Source organism: Pararge aegeria, chromosome 10, assembly GCF_905163445.1.
Source record: "Pararge aegeria chromosome 10, ilParAegt1.1, whole genome shotgun sequence".
Taxonomy (NCBI): domain Eukaryota; kingdom Metazoa; phylum Arthropoda; class Insecta; order Lepidoptera; family Nymphalidae; genus Pararge; species Pararge aegeria.
This window is the reverse complement of record NC_053189.1, coordinates 11495276-11522943: the sequence shown is the minus strand read 5'-3', so window position 1 is coordinate 11522943 and position 27668 is coordinate 11495276. Positions and strand designations below refer to the sequence as shown.

General features: G+C 35.3%; 1 protein-coding gene across 1 annotated transcript; it reads left to right on the top strand.

Annotated features, from left to right (window-relative positions):
* Positions 1-253: 253 nt before the first annotated feature.
* Positions 254-27622, top strand: LOC120626685. Its single transcript, XM_039894302.1, has 23 exons — positions 254-397; positions 484-624; positions 1477-1718; positions 3110-3194; positions 3548-3679; positions 5209-5363; positions 5611-5691; positions 6594-6860; positions 7358-7446; positions 8439-8605; positions 9806-9961; positions 11846-11920; positions 13165-13317; positions 14268-14412; positions 16743-16877; positions 17678-17828; positions 18096-18224; positions 18517-18613; positions 20080-20276; positions 24275-24498; positions 24580-25360; positions 25604-25887; positions 25996-27622. Exons 2-23 carry the CDS (start codon positions 567-569, stop codon positions 27320-27322), a joined length of 5130 nt encoding a protein of 1709 aa, XP_039750236.1. The 5' UTR covers positions 254-397; positions 484-566; the 3' UTR covers positions 27323-27622.
* Positions 27623-27668: the final 46 nt, after the last annotated feature.

The following is a 27668-nucleotide window of genomic DNA, read 5'->3' as shown; positions in this document are numbered from 1 at the left end:
ACTTTAAAAGGGGAACAATTTTGCCATACATGATTTTCGCTATACTTTAACCGTTTACGCAGCACAAACTTCTTCATTTATTCTATGGTCATAGCGTGATGACATATCACCTATATGCCTTCCTCAATAAATGGGCTATCCACCGTTGAAATAATTTTTCAAATCAGGACCTCGTATGATTTAATCTTTACTCTGTGGTTCAATATTTTCCTACACTTATCTGTGGATTGTGCTTGTTTTCTCTTTTCTGTCAGTTTCTGTCATAATTTCTTCCGTTTTGTTTTGAACTTCTCTTAAATTTTGGGTTTTAACTATTGAGGTGGTTCCGAGTTGTGAATTGAATTTATTGAATGCTTTTGTGCTGCCAATGAACCAAATTTGTGAAGCTGGCTTTTCGGTAAATTACCTAAGTTATCATAGGCATCCTGACATATTACGTACCTTCATAAATATTATTTATATTGGTTTGCTCTTTGATTACAGAGTTTGAAAAAGGGTATATTGAGCGTACCGACTACTAACTACAAATTAAAACTGAAATAACATTATTTAAGTTAAAAGCAATAATGGACACGAAAATAAAAAAATGTTGCCCAAATTGCAGTCAATTGTATCAACTAAAACGTAAGTAAATCTGAATTTATATAATTTTCATCACTTCGCCTCGTTATAGCGCTACTTTAACTACCTACCTAACGTCATACTACATGTCCGAATGTTTTAAAATGTACTTTTTGCAGGGACATTTCAAACACTAGTTTTAACCAGGGTAATACTCAGGACATATCCTACCAAAATATACCAGTCACTTGAATCTATCAGTCTCAAAGGCACTAGCTTGTTTCTAGTGGCTACCCTTCTCCTGCAAGATATTTAATTTTGTCTGTGCACCTACTCAGGGAGAGTACCTACTAAGTTCTCTAAGAGATGAGCCCAGCCCATTGCCACATTAGCGATGGTAAGTTGGTAAGTGACAATGTGGCCTAAGAAAGGCAGGCTTGCCTAGAAGATGCTTTTTCACCATTATAGGTATTAGGGAAGAAGAAATCTGGAAGGGCATATCAGACCTTAGCTGTGTGTATTTAAGGAGGATGTGACGATGCAGTCTCTTTTGGTGCTTGCAGTTCAATGATAGAAGGAGGAGATCAAATACAACTTGTTCAAGGCTTTGAGGTCTGACCAAGTTGCTGCCAAAAAAGTCTCCTAGAAATCCACCAAATCCAAAGCATCAAGCTGGTACTACTACTAAGTTGGAAACATGGTCACTAACTAGCCGATAGTGTTTTATTGCCTGCTGCAATTGTAATATTGGCTCTGCATCACAGTTCTAATCTGGTTATGGAATGATTTTTCAAAACCAGAACAAAATTGTTTTATTACATCTTGTATTTGATGTTCATTCCATAATTCCTATCAAAATTTACCTTAGCTATAGAGAAAAAAATATTAAACAACTTTATTATTCTTATATTTCAGCTGCAAATTCAAAATCAAACCCCAATATTCCATTGTTTCTTGAATGTGGTCACTCCATGTGTGAGAACTGTGTCAGGAACATAGTGAAATTTGGAGAACCCATTGAATGCAAAGTATGCTTTCAAAACATGCAAGTTAGCACTTCAGACACAGCTCTGCTGATACAGAACAAGATATTACTTTATAAATTGTTTCCTGTTAATGTTTACATGGTTGGAGAGCTTTGTTTGCAAAATATGGAGGTATGATCAGACAATAAGTTATTTTTTTTACAATAACTACAGCTTGACTGCAATCTCACCCGAACCCTGGTCTTCATTATACCATATGTGTATGTATGTAAGTTTAACTGTACAGCGTGCACAATCTAAGATGGCTGAACTATAATTACATGGATAGTTTAGAACCAACTTCCTTCAAAAAGGAGGAATATGTTTATTTATGTATTTATAACTCTGTCATTTATAGACAAATTTGCAAAATTCTTTTTTAATCCAATGAAGAGTTTTAGATATAGTCAAAGAAAATCTTGAAAAAATCAGTAAATCAACTGCAATTGGTGCTACTGCAAAATTCAAAATTCATTTATTTCAAGTAGGCCTAATTAATAAGCACTTTTGAAACGTCAAGTCAGTCTGTTTGTAGTGACTCTACCACCAGTTCGGAAGGCAGATTCCACTGAGAAGAGCCAGCAAGAAACTCAGCAGATTGCTCTTTTCCAACATCATTTTAAAGTTTAACAATCTTTAGAATTTTTCTGTTTTGTGAGAGATGAGAGCCTAGTAGCCTGCTTCCAAGCAGCCTTGTCGTTAAGGAATTCATCAATTGTGTAGTAACCATGATTTGTTAAATGTGTTTTAATATATTGTTTAAACATGCTTTGTCTAGCAATCGCACAACATAACACTTGCTGTACCCTTGAAAAGATTATGCAAATGTATTCAGTATATTGGGGTACACCTTCATTTTTTATCAAAGTTAGTAGTTGCATATCTTTTAGCAACTGGAAGCTAGTTTTAGCACATTGATTGAGGTTGATCTATACAAAAATTTATTTACTTTTTAATTGGTATAACATTAAATAATAAACTTTCCAAATCATTTAAAGTTTTCCCATTGAAGGTAATTTGCTCCTTATTATGATGTTTACCATATTGCTTTAGTTTTAACAAACATTGGAACATTGAGGGTCTGAGCTCTTAATGTTTTTCCTAAGAGTCCTGTGCCTATAAGTGTTACACAAAAAGGCTGATGGTGATGATGAATCTAATAGAATCAATGCAATAACAGCCATTATCCTTATGGTAGAGAAGCAATGCATTGTAGTCCCAGTGTCATGTAAACTATTTTGGATCTATTGTGCTCATCAAATCACATAATTTTACAAGACAGACTGTTGGAATTAAATCTGTCACAGAATAACATGCAAGAAACAGATAAAATATATATCACTCTTTGACTCCAATATATATTTATTATAACAATTGCCTCGATGTAATGCAACATGAAAGGAGGATGTTTGTCAGCAACATGCTTTTACATTTACTTCTAAATACAACATGTTTGAAAACGTTTTGCAACAATTATTATGTCTGTGTGGGAACACTATTAAATCACAAACTAATGTTTACAGTCAAAGGATACTAAAAAGGGAATGGTTGCTCATGAACATTACATAGATATCAAGTCGCTCATTAAAAGTACTGAGATATCACAAGGTAAGCAATCAATAACAACTATCAGATGTAGAATTAACCAGGGAGATATTTTGTTCCATTTATTTTCTTAACACTTGATATAAATGCTTAATGATAATTATTTATTGATGGGCAAAGGGAGGCCCCCTTTTTTGAACTTTTGTGAAGTAAAGTTTCATATTGTCTCTTCTCTTTGAATGTTGTAAAACAGAAAGCAGTTCGGCTGCCTTTTAAAGTTATTCCCTAAATAACCTTGCAGATGTTGTTTATAATCTTCATTGATACAATGAATTCTGTTTGTATTCTTCATTGATACAATGAATTCTGTTTGTATTCTTCATTGATAATATTTCTTCTTTTGCACGTGTTATTAGGTAACTGTGTTGAGTGTCAAGGACCAACATCGAAAATGTGCCAACAATGCGACCAAATTCTCTGTGACAATTGCTTCAAGAAGTCTCATAGGAACTTTGCCATTTTTAAAAACCATGTTCTACAAAACATTGGTAAGTTTAAAAACGTTTATTTGTAAGTTGCACACCCATTAAAGCACCAACTTAGATTAACCTGCCTTTAACAATGCAATCAATTGACACAATTTAGGTTCATCTATATAATATAGAAATTAAATATTTTTAAATACTTAACAGGTAATAATTTAACCAACCGGATTTCTATATTGGATAGAAGCAAGCGCAGACTTCGCGGAATTCTATGATATATTATGAAAATTAAGCTTAATTTGCTACACTCCGCGAAAAGTAGGAGGCTAATTTCTTCAAGAATCTGTAGGGTGTAATTTATAATTACTTCAATCTTTATACTCCATTCCAAACCGATATTAAGCAATGTACCCTCTACGCATGTTTCGCTCCGAAACCGGAGCATCCTCAGGAGATGTTGAGTTTACAATGAATAATTGATAGTCTTAACAATAATAAAAATAAGCTTTATTTTCATAATAATCCCGATATCTGCTTTTCTGGGTATTGCAGCTTTTCCAAATTAGCGACACACTTTTATTAATAATGATTTACTTGTCCTCTGATGCTGAAATTGGTTATTTGCATTTTTAACCTTTATCATCGTCATCATTATCCAAGCGACGTAATAATTAGAATTTATAAGAGAAAATGCTTCAACGGTGAAGGTAAACATCGTGAGGAAATCCCCATGCCCGAGAGTTCTCCATAATGTTCTCAAAGGTTTGTGGAGTCGTAATGGGCCAGCGTGGTGGACTACAGCCTTAACCCCTTCTCATTGTGGGAATAGACCTGTTCCCCGTAGTAGTAAAAGGCCGGTAATGCGTTGTTATGCTGATGATGATGATGGAAATACATATTTTATGAATGTGATAGATATTACAGTGTCTATTCATAAATTTGTGAATTTGCATATTTTTATACTTCCTATTTCTAATTGTATTTATACAGCTGCACTAGAATATGTTGACATAAGTGTCCGTGAGTACATTAATTAAAACATTTTTTTGGATTGTGAAATCTTCAAATAGGTAGTGGGAATATCAGAACTTGTGCTAACTTTATTCAGACAAATAAATAAAATTGAAATGTCATTAAAAAAATTAAGTACAAGGCATTTGAATATACATATTTACATTTGACAGTTCTTAGGGCAGGAAATCAGTTTTTAAGATTTTTGACTGTCTGTCTACCTTTTCAGGCCTATATAGAGACTATAATAGAGATTGACTACAATGCTGCTTTCACAGACATAGTCTAGATGTTATTTCGAAAATCTACACTAAAAGAAGGGATAAAATGGGGGATAAAACATTGAAAAAGAGTGTTAAATTAGGGACATACCATTTAGAGTCACTATAGTATCTGCTAAGAATTACTTACTCTAAAATCTAACAGGGCTTGGAAAATAGAATTAGTCTTGCTTTTGAAACTAGGACATTGAAAATCTGCATAGTTTTTAATTAATTAACTCTAAGAGCGCATTTTTAAAACACCGTTTAGGGAATATTTTACTAAAATTATACGCTAGTCGAGAAATATATAAATTACAGATGTCGCAAAACAAAAAAATACCTGCAATATCCATAAAGATAAACCCCTGGATTATTATTGCAAGGACTGCGCAAAATCAATTTGTATTAATTGTATGATGGTGGGCGGAGACAAGTTCTGTAAAAACCATGATGTAACTTCCATACAAGAAGTGGTTAGTAACTATCTTTATATATATATTTCTTGTGTGCGTGTGTATGTCACTGAACTCCTCCTAAACGGCTGGACCGATTTTAATGAATTTTTTTTGTATGCTTTTGGGTGGCACCCTGGATGGTTTAGATTCACAAATAAGCCCAACAGATGGCGCTGGGGTCCGCTAGTTTATTAATATGTTTTGCTTTACCTAGCACAATTTTAGTAAAAAATACGTTATTGAATTTAATTTTTCTGATTCACAGAATGAAAACTTCTTATCTGAGATTGCTGATCTGACTCCGAAAGTAGATGAAATCTTGAGGAGGCTTACTAAAACTGGTGTGGTGAGTACGTTTATTTCTAGTGCTGTAACTGCTATGAACTATTTTTTTATATGTAATAAATCATTGTCGCCTTAATATCTAGTTTTAATTTTTGTACGTTTTATGTTATTGTTTCTTATACTTTAGTGTGCAATAAAAAACTTTAATCGATCAATCAATTAATTATCATCATTACCATAATTATCACCGGTTTCCTCTTAGGATGAGAAGGGTTTAGGCCGCTGTCAGTGGCGTGCACAGAGGGTATGCAGATGATATAAAATGAAAAAAATCTCCAGTACGATTTACAAAAAACTTAAGGATTGGCGTCCTAAGAGTTATTATTATTAAACAGCCTACCCTTGAGCATTTATAACTCGTACTGGGGATTTTCTTCATTATATATTATCTGCATAACCTCTGCATACCTTCTATGCACGCCACTTGCCGTCGTCCACCACGTATCACCGTATTCGCCTCGGTAGAATAAATATTGCTTCACACATAAAGCAGCTGATATATTTTTATTGCTTAAAATGGAAATATCATCGAACTTTTAGGGGTGTGTGCCGGAATTAGTCAAGCTGAGGACTGTTTTAGGTTCATAAAACCTACAACCTAAATCTAGAATTTTCGCTTAAATTTCCTAAAATATTTAATTGTTTCGAGTTTATAGTTCTTATTTCTAAAATGTGATATTTTGTTTGGTTAACATAGTTGTAAAGTTTTGAAATAATATTGTTCACCCTTCATAGTGTACAATAATATGTAATTTCATTTCATTTTTTTGTAAGTATGATCTGACTATTCGATTGATACATGCATCAGTCGGGGTATCGGCTGACACATTGTAAGCTTGATTAAAAAACACCCAATATGCGGTCTCAACTGTGTCTTGAGTTATACATAAGATTGGTTTTCAGGATATTGGAAATTTGCTGACTAAAATTGAAGATGAACTAACTTCATCTGAATACATGACTTTACTCAACAATATTGAACAACAGTTCTCAAAAATTAACGCCATAATACAAAAACAAAAGGATGAAATTACATTCAAGCTCTGTGAATTGAAAAACATTGAAAGGGAATCTTTAGAAGAGGCAAAAAATGATATCGCTAAAGGAATTAAGATAGCAAAGAAGACTTTGGATACTATCAACTCTTTGGATCCAATGAAAATGAATGAGGTATTGGATAGAAGCAGGCGTTACTTTGCGGAATTCCATGATATGTTATGAATACTTAGCTTAATTTGCTATACTCCGCGAAAAGCAGGGAAATCTGTATGGTGTAATTTATAATTTCTTCAATCCTTATACTCCACACAAAGCAGATCTTCGGCATTGTACGTCAACACAATAACTTAACAATTATTCATTGTAAAGTCAACATCTAAGGATGCTCGTATATTAGAAAGGGCCACTTCTATGTTGTTGAAGATAATACTATAAAAATTACACACACATTCACTGGCACACATTTACATGTGCAAATGTCACGTCCGAGTGATAACAATATCTTAGGTCTGTCATTTATTTTTTAAGTTACTCTTATATGAATATTGAATATACATTGAAATATTCATTATATACTTGAAATTATAATCGTTTCTCTAGATTGGTGTTCCAGTCTGTTCCAAAATTACTTTGTATAACTTTGTATAACTAGCTCATTTATGTTTCAGTTGAATATGGCAACTGTTCTTGAAGATGTGAAGGAAATTATTAACACACCATGGTATTTAAGCCGTGAAGAATCAGAAAATCCCTTAAAGTACGTATTATTCGCCTCATTGGTCTTGACTAAGCGAAGGCTATTAATTGTCGGACGAAGCCAGACGGACCATCTATTAAGTTTGATTGGATTGGTTGGATGGTTAGTGGAAAACCTTTGCCTATAAACAGAGCAGCACTTCACAAGGGCATGCCACCACCAACCTCATAAGCATGTACTTATAACGGCAACCATACTCTTTAGATTGGAACAAAGCAATGGTTATCAAGTTATGGATTACATACAAGGTCATAGGCATGGATTGAGTTGGTCCAAAAATTATAAGATTCTTATTACCAGCCTGGATTTCAGAAACTAGTGTTTAACATTCAATCGTCATTAAGTCAGTCTCTTTTAGTATAACAAATGCCTGCGAACCTGCGTTGGATCAGTGTGGTGGATTTATGTATTTATAACCTACTTTCCTTGATGAAGGGGACCTGTAGCCAGCAATGTGTCATTCGTAAAAGCTGTCGTAAATCCCGTTTGAACCACATGTTTTCCTGAGATAAAAAGTTTATCTTTGTCCTTTCAACAAACTATGCCAAAATATTGGATGTTTAGTTAGAGCATAATGTGAGGGCAATCTAAAAAACACATGTAGTAACTAATGTATAAATTTAATATTAGTGTGTAAATATCGTCTCGATAATATCATTTATCCACGTCTTCACTGCCTGGAGATCGGAGCTTGACTGCCCAGACCTCGACTTCCCCCCGATAGTTGACCCCTTCACCGCACTTTGCGTGGGGTGTAGATCCGAGACGACAGGTGTCTTTAATATGCCTTACGTATGAATGTAGGTTTGTATGTATTATTTGCCTGTATGCTACATCACATTAATAATTTTAGTATGGATGACAAATAAAATATTATTATAACATTTACTTAAAATCTAGTTCTGAATACGATTTCAGCAAAGCAATAGAGTTTATACTCAATCGGTACAATTAATTAAGAAACATTTAGTTGACCAGTTTTTTTTCGACAGTTTGACAGTGAAATCAGATTTGTATCCATTACTAAGTGATTTCATAAAATTGGAGGGGGACGCTTCTCCCAAATACGAACTGCAGTCTACTAGTGAGCTATTAAAATACATTGAAGTTATACCGGCAGCACCTACCTCGATTGTGTATCCTCCGGAACTGATTAAGGGTGAGTCTTGACGTTAAAAAAATTGATGGTTTAATGTGTTGAGTTAATGAACTTATAATGTCAACCTAAGTAGATCCAGTCATTATCGGACTTGATAGGCTTTTGGAGAGTTTTTTTTTCCTATACACAATACTAATTATTATTTTTTTATATACAAAACGACGGCCCATTGGCGCAGTAGAGCAGCTACCCTGCTTTCTAAGTCAAAGGTCGTTAATTCGATTGGCCCATAAGTGGCAAATTGCTGTATGATGATCATTAATGTTTTCCAGTGTTAAGTAACCAGATTACTTATCTATATATTAAAAGTATTTATGTATAATATTCATCAGATATTAAAGTACAAAACACAAGCATCGCTTGGCGCTAGATGGCGGGCGATGCGTGTATTGCGTACTATATTTATATATTTTTTTTTATTTAAGTTATTGTTTTCAATTCGGTTTATACAAATTAAAAGGTCTAATACTTTGGAGAACCGACAAGGTGCTGGAGTGGCGACCAGGCACTTCCAGTGCATTTATGATACAGGGACTACATAAAACGAGTGGACTGAGGGAATCGCTCGATGCAAGCGGCACAAAACCGTAGCGATTAGAAATCCCTACAAAATACCTATGTCCAGATGAAGAGTTCTCAAATTAATGTCATCCTTTGTCACATGGAACATTGTGAAAATACTATTTACTAACCTGTCATTTTAGTTTATTAAACATTAGCGTACCCAGCCCGCTTCGCCGGGCTAGATTTTGCTTTATTTTATTTAAACAATAAACTTACATCATTAAATTTTTAATTTAAGTCTCATAATATATAAAATCATTTATTTCTCTCCGTATTCATTCTCTTCTCGAGCGGGTAAAGATCATTATCTACACCCATGTACACCCAACAATAGAATATCAGCATAGTAAATAAAAGCTGTATTTGACAGTTTGACAGTTAAAAAATAGGAATGCTCCGATCGTCACCAAACTTTACAGGATTACTCGCCAGGTCAATCCGGAGATTCCTTGAAAATTTCATTGAAATCGGTCCAGCCGTTTCGGAGCCTATACGGAACATACACACTTTCTCTTTTATATATATAGATTTGTGTACAAAAGAATTTGCACTCTATACTTTGAAGAATTTGCACTCTATACTTTGACTTAGACAACGTTATAACACGCAAGATATAGTTACCTTATTTTATTTAAGATGTGCGGCAGCTTAACAAACGGAATCCCACAGAAGAGAATATAAAACAGCAAACATTTATCAAGGAAATACCAAAGTATCGCAGCAGTAAGGGTGGGTCATGTACATCACTGAATTCCATTAACAGTGACTCTTCGCATAAAAGTTATCTATGTTGTAAGCTTTTATTTTTTTTACTATTTATAACTTCACATTACATAATATAATAATATAATTGACAGCCGGTTGGCGCAATGGGCAGCGACCCTTCTTTCTGCGTCCAATTCCGTGGGTTCGATTCCCACAACTGGCAAAATGACTGTATGATGAATGAATGTTTTTCAGTTTCTGGGTGTTATTATTTTTGTGTATTATATTCATAAAGATATTAATCAGCTAATTTAGTACCCATAACACAAACTACGCTTACTTTGGTGCTACATAGCGATGTGTGTATTGTTGAAGTATATTTATTATTATAATATGATTATAATCACTGACGTATTATGAAATGGACTTCGGGTCAGCAGTCAAAAACGTCCGAAATAAAAGAGTATGAAAACGCAAAAACGGTATGAATTTCGTGCCAGTCTTCATTTGTTCGACTAACAGATTACGCGTACAAAATTGCATACTGCATGGTAACACATGCAAAAATAACTCAACCTAAAAAGATGATGGTTATTTTTCATCACGGAAAATAAACGATTGTTTTATCATTTTAGACGATTGCTTTGCTTAGAAACACAATCTTTTATTTTAATTTGAAAACCGATCACGAAACTAAACAAAATGAAACAAAAATAGCATATCTGTCCTTTACGATTTGGAACAAAGTAAAGTAGAGTCGCTTATTGTATATAAAAAACAAATTGTGTTTTTTCTATTATTTTTATTTTCTATTTGTATGGCATTATTATAACATAAACTAATATTTGTAGTATAATGTTGGTAACATGACATTTAAAAGATGGTTTCCTCTAGAGTTTCTTGCGCCACTTCTTCTCGAAGACCCCTTACGAATACAGGAAACTACGTCCGTCGTTTGTATTGGTTTTGAAAAAATCAAAATGCATAGGACATACTTTATGACATCAGCTTTTTGCCAGTGATAGTCCTGCAAAAATCAGTCCAGCTGTTTTGGAGGTAAGCCAGAACAAGCAGACACATAGACAATTTTTTAAAAAGGCCTTTTAATTATACTTTCATAAGCATTCAGTAAAAAGCTGTTATTTTTATATATATTATTATATATAGATTAAACCTAACCACGATATTCGAATTTCCCCCAGGCAATTTCCAAAGGCAACTCATAAAATAGATTTATGCAAATTTTAGGTGAATTGTTCTTGAAATTGTATAAGATTCTAGATTAATTATACATAGCTTTTTAGGTTATATAGCTACCTTTTTCATCCTCCCAGTCGAAGCTGCATAAGGCGATAGATTGTTGAAGCAAAAATTATCCGTAATTCTATGATGACATGATTCCAATTGAAATGTTTTAAATTATTTAAATTTGTATACATGTACTTACAGGTTGACTCGGGACAGTGTTTTCGTAAATATTGTATGAGATCCGACGTCCATTTCGTATTACGTCTGTGTTTATATTATATTAACTACTAACACTAATATTATAAAAGCAAAAGGGCTTACCTATGTTTGGTTCAACTGCCTTATCCGTCTCGACAAAATGCAGGACAGTAGTCACTGACATTTTGAGAAGGAACAGTTTTTGTCTCGAAAAAGAGCCCTAAAACTGTTTCCGTGGGGCTTCAGGTCACTGGCATTTTGAGAAGGAAATAGAACAATTTTTATCTCTTAAAAGAGACCTAAAGCTGTTTGCGTGTGGTTTCAAAATTTTACATTTGCTAACTAAGCATTCTGTTAAACCATGCACAGAACCTTCAATTAACCTAAATAGCATTTTATATGATCCAGATATAAGCTTTTCTTTATGTACTCCTTTTTATATTTATGTTTGTTATCACAATTATGGTAAAACAATACGAATTAATATGTCAGACAGTATAATTAATTACCTAATGTTTATACCAGATGAACAGCGTCGACCTCCTGTGGAACACGTGGCGCCATTCCCGGACAGTCAACACCCTAAACAACTCTATGAAGGTATTAATAAAAGGCTCCCAAAAATTTACTTACTAAGGTTTCGGTCTATTTACTTACGTTCGGTCGGTTTACTTACTAAGGCCACGGTCCGTCCGTCCGCCTGTCTGTAAGCAGTTGATATCTCTTATACCATAACAGCTACAGAGTTGAATGGCATTGCCCAAATTCGCTTATGAATTAACAAACACTTTATCCATACTATAATTCTAAGATTATTTAATGACGATCATTCCAAATACTAATAGGTATTAACAAGTAAACAAATTGGTTTTTAGTTTCTCGAATAATATCATAAATAATCAATTCAGCGCTGCACCCGTTGCATAAATAATCAATGCAACCATTTTGTAAATGTAATTTACAAAATGGTTGTAATTTACAAATCTTGGCTTAATTGAACATCTGACATCAGTTCTAATTTACTCAAACACTGAAAAATATACAAAATAATCTCATTAAAAATCTGTTTTTAATTTATATAATAAATTCTCAGAAATGTCCGTTGATTTTAATATTCTTGACTGGTGTATAGCTGTTATTATGATACCATCTATGATACAATCAATTAATCGGGAATGTTCTTAGGCGAACTATGTGTGGCTGCTGAGCAATGTCCCTTTGTTAATTCTATTGTATATAGACAATAGATCACAAAAACTCGTCTTTATTACAAGTTTTATTGATGCTTTTTTTGCTCGATCTCAATAATGCCAATGTTATGCAAAGTTACATTTTGCACCTTGTTACGTACGAGTCCAACTCTGTCTGAATCTCGAGTTGAACTCGCATACGAAGGGTTTCGTGCGAAGGTGCAAAACAAATAAAACACTACTAAATATTAGCATTATTAATATGGACAACCGACTGGCGCAGTGGGCAGCGACCCTGCTTTCTGAGTCCTAGGCTGTGGGTTCGATTCCCACAACTGGGAAATGTTTGTGTGATGAACATGATTGTTTTTCAGTGTCTAGGTGTCTATCTGTATATTATAAGTATTTATATGTATTATATTCATAAAAATATTCTTCAGCTATCTTAGTACCCATCACCCAAGCTACGCTTACTTTGGGGCTAGATGGCGATGTGTGTATTGTCGTAGTATATTTATTTATTTATTATTAAGATCGATCATACTGCTAAAAGGTTAACAGCTACCATCTTAGATATGCCGTCTAAAATGGTAGCTGTTGCCATTATGCAGTGAACGGCTAACTTGTAATGGAATATAAAAAAAAACTTCGCAGGCTCCCAAGAATTGATATACGTATCACACATTGTGGATCCGCACAATTTGTACGTACAGCGAGCTTGCCAACAGGGCAAGGTGCAAGAGTTGCTCCGGGAGTTCCGGAACGCCGTGTCCATGCCAAAGCCCTCGATCAAACATATCGCTGAAGGTATTACTTAACATTTTGTTGTTTGTTGTTTCTGATGTTATCCAGATGTTTTATTTTTATTTTTATATGTATGTGCGTGATTCTTTTTATATATCAATTTTATTAATTAATTACATCCAAAATTTAAAACTTACTGGTTTTTTTAATGCTATTTATTGTTAAATCATGATATTTATTAATTAGTTAAATGATTTATAACAATTAAGCATTAAAAGTGGTTTGTCTTAAATGCCAATCTGCGCTAACAATTATTACAGTACTTTCTAGTTAATTTAGCACAAGAAGGTTTTATAAGGGGCATTTTTGGATGATGTGATGTTAATTTCATTTAATAGTGTAAATCGTAACAAACATAAAAAGTTAAATATGTTATATAATAAATAAGTTCAATGTGATTTCTCTATAAGTGAATATGTAAATTATTCTTTAAGAGAAATAAATGATTCTTTAACCTGATAAAAAATATTATTTTAGTTTCAAATACTATTTGAACACGGCAAAACACATCTAAAATGATCACGCTGATAGAGCAAAATAAGGCGTATGGGGTAAACGCCCTCAGTGAATTAAAATAAACTAGTCCTCATTACTCATACAATAGTTTATTAAACGTAATAGCATTGTGCGTTAAATGATTTTATCCCATAGAGCTCTTGTAAGAAATAATAACTATGGCATTGGTTTACTCAATGCTATTAGTGTTTTGGTTTCGTAGATAAGTCTCAGAGACAGTAAATAATGTCTCTGAGACTTATCTATGAAACCGAAACACTAATAGCATTGAGTAGCTCTAAAGCCTCTGAAGTATTATTTCGGTTTTCATTTACACGTTGTATATAATAGACGTTATTGTAGTAAATACGAGATTTTTATGTCTACCATTTGTGCTTTAATGAGTTTATTTTTGAGAAAGATCTTTCCCATATATAGGTTGAAATGTCTTGTTTCAGGCAAAGTTTACTTAGTTTACATAAAAGCTGACAACTTGTGGCAAAGGTGCCGCATCGTAAGCATCGACAGAAAGGAATCCGACAATCCCCAAATCAATGTCTTCTGTGTTGATTTTGGAAGCACTGAAGTGGTCTCGATTAATAAGTGAGTGTTTTATATCAAGTAACTTTATGGTATATTCAATTTACTATATTGCTATGTTTAATTGTATAAATTAAGCCTTTCAATATCACCTTGTGGCTGATGATGCTGTCTAAGATGGTATGCTAGCGATACCACTAATCGGTTTTTACGCGGCATCGTATTGGAACTCTCAACTGCTTGGCAGCATGTCGCTGCCGCACGGTAACTAGCCAAAGCCAAAAACAGCGCCATCTAGTTATACATCAACGTTATATATATTGCGCTATCGAAGATGTCACAAATCAGGACCATATAAACAAAACGTCCAAAGATGAAATGCTTGGACCTCGGTCCCAAGGCACAACACCAGCTGGGAAGAAGATTTTTATATTGCAAAGGTCGAGCGCACCACCATTGCTACCGTATAAAGTCCAACCCGGGCTGCGCTAGGGAAATCCTCATATATACGCATTTATTTCTCCTAAAATCGTTCATTTAGTACTTTTTTAGTCTACGAAGTAAGGGAAAGGTAAACTTACTTAAAGAGGTATCTTTCAATGTACTATTTTTTTATAAGTCATATAATCTAAGAGTTGGCAGCCCTAAAAGCTTTTAAAGTGTTACATTCTGTGCAAATTTTACTAATATGGAAAAAATAGCAGGAGTAGTAAAGTAGTACGGTTTATGAGATATAGCCCGCTTACAGATACATGAATGGACGGACATACGGAGGTTTAGTTATAAGATCACATTGGCATCCTTCGGATACGGAACTCGAAATAGTTACAGCAACGCTTCTGTGGGGTAACCCTGGATGGCTCTTAATTATACAAAACCCATCGTTGTCCTGGTCTTAGCATGCCGCTATTCGTATGTTGCGTTATGACGAATATGACAAGCAAAAAAAAATGCTACGAAACGATATCAAGCAGGCTTCGGCCGTGGCTAGTTATCACCCTACTGACAAAGAGTTGGCCCAAGCAATTTAGCGTTCCAGTAAGATGTCGCGTAGGAACCGCTTAGGGCTGTGGGTTTAATAGAACTGCCATATCTCATTAAGGGCTAACTTATAGAGACATGAAATGTACAGACTTCAAAACTATTATATGTTTAGAATAAATAGAAACGTTACAGATACATAAACATTGACTGTAATATGAGATACTGCAAGCAATAGTATGGTGCGATATGCACATTTTAACCGCTGAGTCGACACAATAGAAATATCTGAGTCTGTTTACGTTGTTAGTTTACGTTTGGTCTTCGTCGCCAAACGAAGATTTCCTACCGTAACTAAACGTGTTACTACACTATCGCATACATCAAAATATTGTTTTTTATCTCTCGTGTACAACACTTCTCTCTCTGGTCGTACATCTTCATCACTGAAGATCATGGCCCTGGTGAGATCTTAACTTCGCGCTGGTAAACTGTCTCCATCGGCTTCTGGATTTCTTGGAGGCCATTTTGGCGATTTGATAGAAGCGGCACGACTTTGATTTTTTCAGCTGGTCTCCCCATCTTATCACCTGCCATTCTTGATTTTTTTATACTGGCTTGATCAGTTTGTTGTTCATTATCTCATATTTTATATAAAGTTGTTAATTTTATTGATTTTTTATGCCAGTTGTGGAAACTTAATTTATTTATGCAGAATAATATACTATCACTGGTAATGTAGGTATGTCAAACCAAAAGCAAATTAAAAAATCTTTACTCGTGTAGGCCTGCCACATACACTCATGAAGTGTTCATACATATTTTTACCTTACAACTAATTCGACGCGCCCGTTAGTACAAAGATGCGCCACGTGATTATGTTATTTTACTGTACCCAATTATATATCGTATTACCTCACAAAGTAGGGCGAGAAAATGGTAGACATGATTATCTCGTAGCGCGCAACTTAGTTCTGTAGGGCTCGTGCACGGCACGAGAAGCACAAGATACGCCACGAGATCGTTGGATATTAGTCTACCAATTTATATCCCATCGTATTTCACAGAACCCATCCATATATTCCGTACGAGAAAATAGAAGACATAATTATCTCGTGGCGCGAATCTTAGATCTATTACGCTCGAAAAGCCCACAACAAAACTTAACTCACCTTTTTGGGGTATTTTTTTAACACTGTCACATCTCACATTCAATTTGCTATAAAATGAAAGCTATTCATACTCAAGCATTTTGTCCTTTATTTTGTAATAACATTTTTCTTTACACTCACCTTTTTCTAGTGATTATTCGAGGTATGGTAAATTTGTAAATCTTTAAGAAAATTGAGAAGACCGTGTAACGATTCGATTAATTAGAAGATTCCTGGTAATAATAATTCAATTGGATACAGATTGCGACTCCTGCCGCCAGCTCATATCCAATCGCAACCTCCTATCGCCATCAACTGCACTCTAGCTAACTGCGAGCCTATTAACGGTACCTGGACCAGCGACGATTCCTTCCTCGTCCAGAACATTATTGACAAGTGAGTACTGCACAATTATAGCAAATCATTCCAATTCAGTCCAGATTTTTTGCACACAACAACTATAACTTTTATCGACATAAGATCAGCAGCACAAGATTTGCTAGCGCGCAAACGAGGAGATGGAATTACTTGACGGTTGATTGGCGCAGTTTGCAGCGACCCTGCTTCCTGAGCCCACGACCGTGGGTTCGATTTCCACTACTGGAAAATGTTTGTGTGATGAGCATGACCGTTTTTCAGTGTCTGGGTGTTCATATGTATATTCTAAGTATTTATCTATGTTATTTATACAAATATTCATCAGTCATCTTAGTACCCATAACACAAGCTACGCTTACTCTGGGGCTAAGTGGCGATGTGTGTATCGTCGTTGTATATTTATTTTTATTACTTGAACATCAAAGTGAAATGGATCTTATTTGCATTAGATCAAAGCTCGTATTTGCATACAATCCTATAGCTTTTGATAGAACGCTTGGTCAACAAAAATACAGAACAAAATTGCAGGATTTGCCACTCTAATACGAAAAACATTAGGGCCATTTTACTTTAACTATACAGAGTTTAATAATCGAAAACGACTCCTTGATTTCGAAATCTCGTAAGCACTACAGTGTGCCGAGTGCGCAATTTTTTATCTATTCGATCGCTTTAAAGTTAACTATGATTTGTATGGCGTGGACATAGCGCCATCTTCGGACCAGAGATAGCACTCTTTCGATAGCACTCTGTAGCCGAGAATGCTAACAACTAGATCGACGAGGTAAACATTTATGTACTTATTATCTATATTGCAGTAAGCGTGCCGTAATTCACATTCGCCAAATTCGTTCTGCCGCTAACGGCACAATTAACTTGGTGTGCGATATTACAACCTTTGAAGACGGGGTAAGCCTTGCGCATGCCCTAGCCTTTCAAGGACGCGCGCGCATTCCTAAAAACCTGTCGGTAAGTTGTTTTTTTTTTATAATACTTGCATTATACTTACTAATAAATTGAAGTCATCACATCGACCCATTACCGTCCCACTAAAGGGCACAGGTCTCCTACCACAATAAGATGTTTCTCACGATGTTTTCCTTCACCGTCGCACGCACAAACTTAGAAAAGTTTGAGGTGCGTGCTGGGATTCGTACTCGGCCCCCCGACAGTGAAGTTTAGCTCCTACCCACTGCGCTATCACCGATCATAATTGTTTCTTATATTTAATTTCAGTACCCGAAAATGATGGGTCTTACTGAGAAACCGAAACTGTTTATGAATAGTAATGATTACAAACGAAATTCTGTAGAACAAGTATTCATAACACACATAATAAACCCGGATAATTTCTTCGTTAGAAAGGTATGGCGGTCAGCATATTATAAAATATATTATAATTCATTTTATTTTACCTTATATTTACCTTATATACTTATTGGATTTGAGAAGCACGCCTTTCGTTATTTGGCGGGATTCCATGATGAATACTGAAGAAATTATAAATAACATCGTACAGATTCTCCTGCTTTTCGCGGAGTATAGCAAATAAAGCTTAATTTTCATTCTTATATCACCTTATATTTATTACCAAATTTACGATCGTTGCATTAAAATGTTTTACCTAAAGATTGAAGTAAATATTTTCATCTTTCAGCAACACCACCAAGAGCTCTTCCAAAAGTTGTGTGAAGATTTAGACCAAGAATACTCTATGAGTGTTAACAGGGGATCTGTTTACTTGCCTGAAAAGGGTAAGCCTAATTCAAAACGAATCTACTAACCGTATTTCATACTAATATTATAAATACTAGTCTGTAAAAGTGTGTCTGGTTGTTTGTACGTTCCTATATGTTGCTCAACCACCTCAACCTTGATCTTAATGAACTTTGTCACATATATGGCTTACATCCTGTAGACGCAAGCCATATATGTTCCAAAACAGTGCTCAGATGGCAGATATTCTTGTATTTTAGCCAAATCACACAATACTTACTAAAATTATAAATGCGAAAGTTTGTCTGTTTGTTTGTCCTTGCACCCTATCTAAGCAACCAATGAATTTGATTTTTAGCCTAGAGTTAGTTTCTGCTGAACGCGCTCTTCATCCGCGTTTTTTACATATCCGTCTTTTAAATAACTCTATGCCAAAAATCAAGTCGATTAGTTGCAAAGTTAGGGTGCAAAGGAAAGACAAACAAACACACTTTTGCATTTATAATACCACTAGCTGACCCGCGCAATTTCGTCTGCACCAAATCGGTTATTACCGGTGTTATATAGATACGATAGATGAATTCTTTACTGCACAAATTAAAAGAGAAAACAATATATAACAAAAAATCTAAAAAAATATGGATATAAAATGCGAATAGGCGGTTTTAATGTCTTAAATAACCTAGAACCTACTTGCAGCGCCACCTAACGCGCGGCCGGGCGGCCTGCGGCATTTTTCTTGCTTTTAGCATTTCTATACCCGTCGTAATTTCTAAACAATAGGTCCCATTAGAATAACGGAATTTGCAGGTACACAATCAATCTTAATCATAAAACTCTTTATTTGGATAATGATTAATATCATAATAGAAATTAATACCTTTCAATTGTACCCGTGTTATTGTGACATGTAGCTTTTAAACAAGTAGTACGTTATTTTTATGTATCATCTATGTGTAATCTTTTTCGCCGCGTACGCAAGTAAAGCTCCAAGTCGGTATGACATTTTTAACAAACAACTTCATGTTTCAGCTAATTAACAGAAAACGATAATAAAATATATATACACTTACAACTTCCGCATGAGTCACTCTGTTCATTAGTGAAAACCGTATGAAAATGTGTTTGGATGTTTTTAATTTTTACGCGCTCAGACAGACGCGGCGAGCGACTTTGTTTTATAATTGTAAAGTAATTAGTATAATATAATAGTACAATATTATTAGCATTTTGGTCTGGAAGGAGGCTTTGGCCGTGGCTAGTTACCACCCTACCGACAAAGACGTGCCGCGAAGCGATTTAGTGTTCCGATGCGTTAGGTTACTCCCTCACAGGTTAGCCCGCTACCAACTTAGAATCCATCATCACTTTCTACAAGATGAGATTGCAATCGAGGGCTAACTTGTAGTGGAATAAAAAAAAAGTATATATAATAAGTAAGAATAGTATAGATGATTTAGCGCGGGAGATGGGAATATTGTCTGATAGTATCAGTGTTCTACAGACATGGTGTGCGTGGTCAACGTGGGGAAGTGCGGACTGGGCAACGAGGTGTTGGGAGATTGGGCACGCGCCGTGGTGCTCGAATTGCCGGGCCGCGGGCGGGTTCGCCTTCTTCTGCCCGACATCGGCGCACAAGTATTGGTGCACTGGGCCTTGCTGCGCCGCATACACTCCAAGTTCACCACGCTCAAGGCGCTCGTGAGTGTTTTATGTGCACCTAACCCTACATTGACGTTCAAGCCTATCCCTAAATCTATCCTTCTAATTGTTATCCTATTTATAAATATGTATGAACATTTTCATTTTAATACATATATATTATATCTGTATATTATAAGTAGTACATAAAGTATATTATTCATAAAAATGTTCATCAGTCATCTCAGTACCCATAACACAAGCTACGCTTACTTTGGGGCTAGATGGCGATGTGTGTATTGTCGTAGTATATTTATTTATTATTCTTTTTTTTTTATTTATGGAACATTTTTTTCCCTGTTTTTTTTTTTTATTGTTTCTTTTGGTTCATTTTTTTTTGTTTTAATTCCACTTTATCATCATATCGACCCATTACCGGCCCACTACAGGTCACGGGTAAAACGGATTGATAATTCTACTTATAATATTAAGAAGTCATTCCAGATGCGGGCAAAGATCTAGTCTCTTTTCTTCCAGGAATTTCTTTTCTGACTAAAAGTGTCCAAAGTCGCCTATAATTAGATCACCACTCCACAGGGCATGCAAGGTGAACACACGACCTGCAACGTGCCGCCCTGTGTCCAGCAACCAGAGGCGAAGGTGTTAAGCCTCGTGTTACTCTAATAACACTTGTAACCACGCCCTTCAGACCGTAACACAGCATTGCAACTGTTCGGGCCACTGCGTATACCGAACACTGCACCGTCAGCAGTTTACGCAATCGTCGAGCCTCGTGGCCATAACTAGGACAGTGCACTTCGGGCTGCCACTCGACGCGTACTCATTATCAAAATTCAAAAATTCAAAATTCAAAATTCATTTATTTCAAGTAGGCCTAATACAAGCACTTTTGAAACGTCAAGTCTGTCCGTGTGTAGTGACACTACCACCGGTTCGGAAGGCAGATTCTACCGAGAAGAAGCCGGCAAGAAACTCAGCAGTTGCTCTTTTCCAACATCAAAAATTTACATTTTATATTTTAACATTCATTTTTCTATCTTGTGAGAGATGAAAGCGGAGCCGGATGCTTCCAAGCAACCTTGTCATTAAGAAACTCATCAATTGTATAATAACCTCGCTGTAATAAATGTGTTTTAACACATTCTTTAAACTTATGGATTGGTAGGTCCAAAATTACCTTAGGAATCATATTATAAAAGCGTATACTCAATCCCACAAATGACTTCTGCACCTTTCGCAGACGATATGCAGATGTCACTAATTTATGACCATTTCTTGTAAGTCGACTGTTTATATCCACTTTTTGTTTATAAAGACTAATATGTTGTCTTACAAATACTATATTGTTATAAATGTATTGTGAGGCTACCGTAAGTATACCAATTTCTTTAAATTTTTCACGGAGGGATTCACGTGATTTAAGTTTATATATTGACCGTACAGCTCTTTTCTGCAATATGAATATAGTTTCAATATCAGCAGCTTTGCCCCATAATAAGATCCCGTAAGACATCACACTATGAAAGTACGCGAAGTAAACAAGTCTTGCTGTTTCTACGTCAGTAATCTGTCTAATTTTCCTGACGGCGTAGGCAGCCGAGCTTAGTTTACCTGCTAGTGTATCTATATGGGTACCCCACTGAAGCTTACAATCCAAGGTCATGCCCAGAAAAACTGTGGAATCTTCCATTTTTAGTGATTCTCCATTTATTATTATATTTTTATTAACTTTCTTTACATTTGGTAAAATAAATTCCACACACTTAGTTTTTTTTGCATTTAAAAGTAAATTATTGACAGTAAACCAGTGCGACACATGCGACATAGCACGGCTTACATCGTCAGAGTTGTCTCTACCTCTATCAGTTTTAAAAATTAGAGATGTATCATCAGCAAACAGTACAATGTCACAGGTTTCACTGACATGGTGTGGTAGATCATTTATATACACCAAAAATAAAAAGGGACCCAAGATTGAACCCTGTGGGACACCCATTGACGTAGCCGACCCCTGCGACTTAATGTCTTTTATGCAAACCCTTTGGGTTCTGTCACTGAGATAAGAGGCAACCAAATTTAGTGCAACGTTTTTGATACCATAATGGGCTAGTTTAAGAAGCAAGGTTTTATGATCGACACAATCGAATGCTTTGGATAGATCACAAAAAACACCAATGGCATTCTGCGAACGTTCCCAGGCATCGTACACATGTTTTAAAAGTTTAGCGCCTGCATTCGTGGTGCTACGACCTTTAGTAAAACCGTACTGCTCCGGATGTAGTAAGTTATTTACATTGAAGTGATTCAAAAGTTGATTTAATATAATTTTTTCAAAGACCTTACTAAGAGCTGGTAAGATTGAAATGGGTCTGTAATTGTTAATGTCGTTTTTATTGCCAGATTTAAATAGAGGTATAAGTTTACTATGTTTCATTAAATTTGGAAAAGTACCTCTATCAACACATTCATTAAAAAGTATGGCTAGTAAGGGGCAATAACGTCTATAATGTTAGATATTACCATTACAGACATACCCCATAAATCACCGGTTTTTTTCTGTTTCAACAACTTAAAATTCTTTATTATATCATATGCAGATATATGTTTAAAATTAAATAAAACGTTGCACTCATTAACGTTGTTCCTCAATAAACTCTGAGCTGCAGTAGGTGAAGAATTAAGTGAATCAGTCAACAAAATAGGAACACTCTGAAAAAAGTTTTCAAAGGTACTTGCAACCTCACTGTCAGCGGTAACTTTATTATCATTAATAATTAATTCAAAGTTTACGTTGCGAGATTTAGCTTTCCCAGTTTCATTATTAACAATTTTCCAGGTTGTTTGTACTTTGTTATCCGATTTTATGATTTGATCCTTAAAGTATAGCGACTTAGCATGAAAGCAAACGTTCTTAAACGTTTTAGAGTACATTTTTACGTGTTGTAGGAAAGCTGGAGTATGGTTATATTGTTTTTCACTATAGAGCTCATACAAATTATCTCTACTTTTGTATATGCCAATAGTTGCCCAATCGCTAAACTTTATTTTTTTATTGAAATCTATATGTTTGAAATTGAATATTTTGTTAAATTCATTTTCTATGATATTTAAGAGCGTACCATAAATGCTGTCAGGATGACCGTTCTTAAAGACAAGGGCAGGAATTTTGGATGATATTTCACCTTTGAATCGCGTCAATTTGCTCTTAGTTATCGGCCTACACTTGACGATATGTTTATCTTTGTTTATATTATTCAAAACAGTAATTTGTTGGCCACAATGATCTGATCTTAAGTTGGTTATTATCGATTTACCTAAGATATCACAGTTGAGAAAAATATTATCTAAACACGATGCTGAGGTTGCTGTGATTCTAGTAGGTTCACTAAAAGCATAATTTAAATTAAAACATTTAAATAAGTTTAGCAACCTAGTCGTAGTTGCATTACTAAGTAAAATATCAACATTAAAATCCCCGCATACTATTGCTTTTTTTGTGGATACAGACAATCGCTTAAGCACATCTTCCATTACATCCTCAAAAAGGCTAAAATCACCTGAGGGGGGACGATATACACTCACTATTATAAATCGCTCCAGCTCCACACAAGATAGTTCTACAGTGCGTTCAACAGAAAGACTAACTATGTGAAATCAAAATCATTATCAATTATTATCATTGGAAATACAGTCCACTTATCCATCTCTAGCAATCTCTAGCAATCTCTATCATTTATCATCGCTCCACAAAGGACTACACCTCACATCCTATGGTAATGGCAGTGGCTGAAATAAGCATGTTGGAAGCACCCCGGACTGGCTCCGTCACCCAGGGTGGACAAGTCTAAATTTAATGTGTAATTTTAATTTTAATTTCACACCCATACCTCAAGTTGACAGACACACGGTGGCAATTTGTAAGACGTGCTCGATCGAATAGAAAAATATGAACAGTAAATTACTATATGGGACTAAAGAACGAACTTTAATTACGTACAGGTTAAACACAACAATATTTTTTTTAAATATGTTTACAGGCAACAGAGTGTCACCTAGCCGGTGTGACAGCCCCTAATAAGAAATGGAGTCCGGGGTCGGTGCTACTGCTACAACAGTTTAAAGACAAAATTTTAGAGTTGCACGTTGAAGAAAGTCGCATACGTGGATCTCTTGGAGTCACGCTTTATGACACATCAGATGGGGATAATGTTGTCTGTATTAACGCGCAGATGATTAAAAACAAATTCGCTTATACGTTTGGGTAAATGACTTATAATTGTAGATTCATTTATCAATTACATCATATATAGGTAATAAAATCAAAACTCTGTCCCCTTTGCAGAATGTATATGTTCAACGAAAACTCTGAAAAGGACGAATTAGTTTACGACAACAAGTCGCCATTAAGCGAACCGAAACCTACACATAAACCCAAAGATAATAGTGAAATAACTATATTGAAGAAACCTAAATCGAAACCTCAGCAACCGAAGGAGGAGGACTTAGATGCGAAAGATAAAGGACCGCTCAGAATAGAAGCCAAGGTTTTAAATTACCAATCGCCATGGCTCATTTATGTATCCCTGGTACATCAGCAAAAAGTATTCAATGAGCTTTTCGAAAACATACAAATGTATTACTCCAAAAAGAAAACTCAAGGCAAGGAAGATTGGAAAGTCTCTGACCGATGTTGCACAATGTGCATACAGTCGCAGACTTGGCGCCGCGCTGCCATCCTCGAGATCGACGGTGGCAATGCCAAAGTATTCTACTCTGACTTCGCTTGCGTCGAAACGGTGCCTGTATCTGACTTGAGAGAACTTCCTCCAGAGTTCGCGTCCGTAGGCGACGCCGCTATTATGTGTCACTTGTGTGGTGTGATTCCCGCCGTCGGTGACGAATGGCCATCCATAACAAAGGAATTCCTAAAAGAACTACTGGACGTGTACCCACGAGTATTTATCACTAAAGTCGGCAAGTTCAAGGACAAAAGTATGCCCGTAGAATTGTGGGTCTATCATACGATTCAAGGTGGCGCTCTAGAGCCCAACACTTCGGAGTGGCGATGCCTAAATAAAAAGATCATAGAACAAGGATTAGGGATTCCTGATAAATGCATGCAGGTAAATATTATCCACTCCGTTTTTACTTACATGTCTTATGTAAACAACTTTTCACTTCCTAGTTTAAAGATAATTTTTTAAATATAATAAAAGCTCATTTTATTCAACATATTTGTTTTTCTTCTATTTCTTAAATATCATTTACACTTAAAAGTAATGAAAAGATTGTTTATATGATAAGACCAAGTTAAAAAAAAAAATATAGTAAACATGCTTGATTGTAATTTTTTAATTTATTTACAGTCAGTCGGAGCCAGTGATGTTAACACTGCCAATAATGGAGATGATATGCTATCATTTTTAAATATAACGGGATCTGTACGTGATTGGCTACAAATTGAACCAATGCCCATGAAACCACTCAAGGTTCAACGTCAAGAGTCTGAAAGCAATAACAGTCAATCGTCCACACCATTGCACATAAACGAAGAAAATAAAGAAGAACCTAACAGTTCAGACACAATATTCATATCTGACTGGTTGCCCGCTGAGCCATTACCGTGTATTGAATTCACAGCTATGCCAACGTAAGATTATATATATATATATATATATATATATTTTTATTTTTTATTCTCGAATATAGATTTGTTTTAATTCTCTAATATTTTTTTAACTTTGGTAAATTATTGCAGCTTTATCGACAATAACGGCGTGATTTACCTCCACGATATATCACAGCAAGACACACTGGACTTGATTCGCAAGGCGCTAGACGTACGTTTTAAAAGCCCTGATCCTAAGGCAAAGTTCGTCAAATGGACTGTCGGCGAGCCTTGCGTCGCTCTGTTCTTCTTGGACAATCGTTTTTATAGAGGCAGAGTTATAGAAGTCAACGATGAAACATCGAGTTGTCTCATACACTACATAGATTACGGCAATGAAGAGATGTGCTCCTTCGAAAATCTAAGAAAGAGCATCGCCCTTCATCAGATACCAATACAAGCGCACAAGTGTGTCCTGGATCGCATTAAGCCTATTGGAAAAAATTGGGATAGGACTACATTAGACTACATTCATAAGTCCATTGTAGAAAAGCAATGCTACGTCAAAGTGAGTGGCAAGCCAATAGGAGATCTTATACCTATAGATCTCAAATATGACAAACTTTGGGTAAACGATCACCTCGTCGATTTCGAATTGGCGGAGTACAAAGATGGCACCAAAGCTGTCGTTCGAAAATTTGTCCCAACTGCTAAAGAAATTGTGAAGATAGATGAACCAATAGAATCTGACTCCGGACCTGACTACATTGTCGAATCTGATGATTATCTAGACCAGTCTTCCGATTCCCAAATGTCAGTTCAGGTGAGATGCTTAGATCTAGAAGGCAAAGACTGGAATGACGTCATGGAGGAAAATGAAATCGAATCTAACATCGGAAGATTTGTTACTTTCCCATCTTTTACTGATACTGAATTCCTGTGTAACATAACAGTGTTGTACGAAATAAATAAATTGGAACTGAGCGTTATACATGATCATGAAACTACCGTGCTGTACGAGAAAATGGGTGCACAACTGCAATTGGAAAGTAACGAGAGTTCTTTGAATGGTGTATATGAAAATAAAGCATGTTTAGCTCTATTCCCGGAAGACAAACAATGGTACAGAGCAATGATCTTACAATACAGTGCAATCAAAAAACTAATAAAAGTAAAATATGTTGACTATGGGAAAATAGAAGTTATATCTTTGAACCATGCGAGAGAAATTAGCGATGAATATTTAAAGTTGCCAACTGCAACCGTTACGGCTACTTTACATGGTGTTAAGGTTAACCCTAGCCTTGATGAGAAATCCGTGGCCGATAAATTCACGAAAACATTTTTGGATAAAGACGCGTTCCATGTTAAAGTCATCACACCTCAAGTCATCCCAAGTGTTGAACTAAGAGATATAGACGGAAAATTAATATATGAGAATTTAATAGAAGAAGAAGTGCTTTTGAAGTGTGATTAAGTTTATTCCATTTTTTTTATTTAGATGATCAACATTTAAGTCTTTTTCCTCTTTATTTGTTATTGTTCTATAGCACATACTTGCTGACATAGAAAACAAAGTTTTTCAGTACTTCTCAATCGTAGTATTGTTTTTTTTTTTAAACTTAGTGTCAGTATATGTCACCCAGAATATATCACCCAGAATATGTTTAATTATTCTCAAATATTGTGATTTTCTAGTTTCATCACACAACTGTTTATAATCGTTAGAATTAACTTTTTTCGTTATATACCATTCCAAATATAAAACGGCTATTAACATTGTGTTTTATTTTCTTAGGTAAAATTATGTAAATTTTGGTACC

Coding starts and splice junctions, on each gene's coding strand:
- LOC120626685 (XM_039894302.1), top strand. CDS start 567: ATGGACACGAAAATAAAAAAATGTTGCCCAAATTGCAGTCAATTGTAT. Junction 7,447..8,438: donor GAATCAGAAAATCCCTTAAA/GTACGTATTATT, acceptor TTTTTTCGACAG/TTTGACAGTGAAATCAGATT. Junction 9,962..11,845: donor GCATAAAAGTTATCTATGTT/GTAAGCTTTTAT, acceptor TGTTTATACCAG/ATGAACAGCGTCGACCTCCT.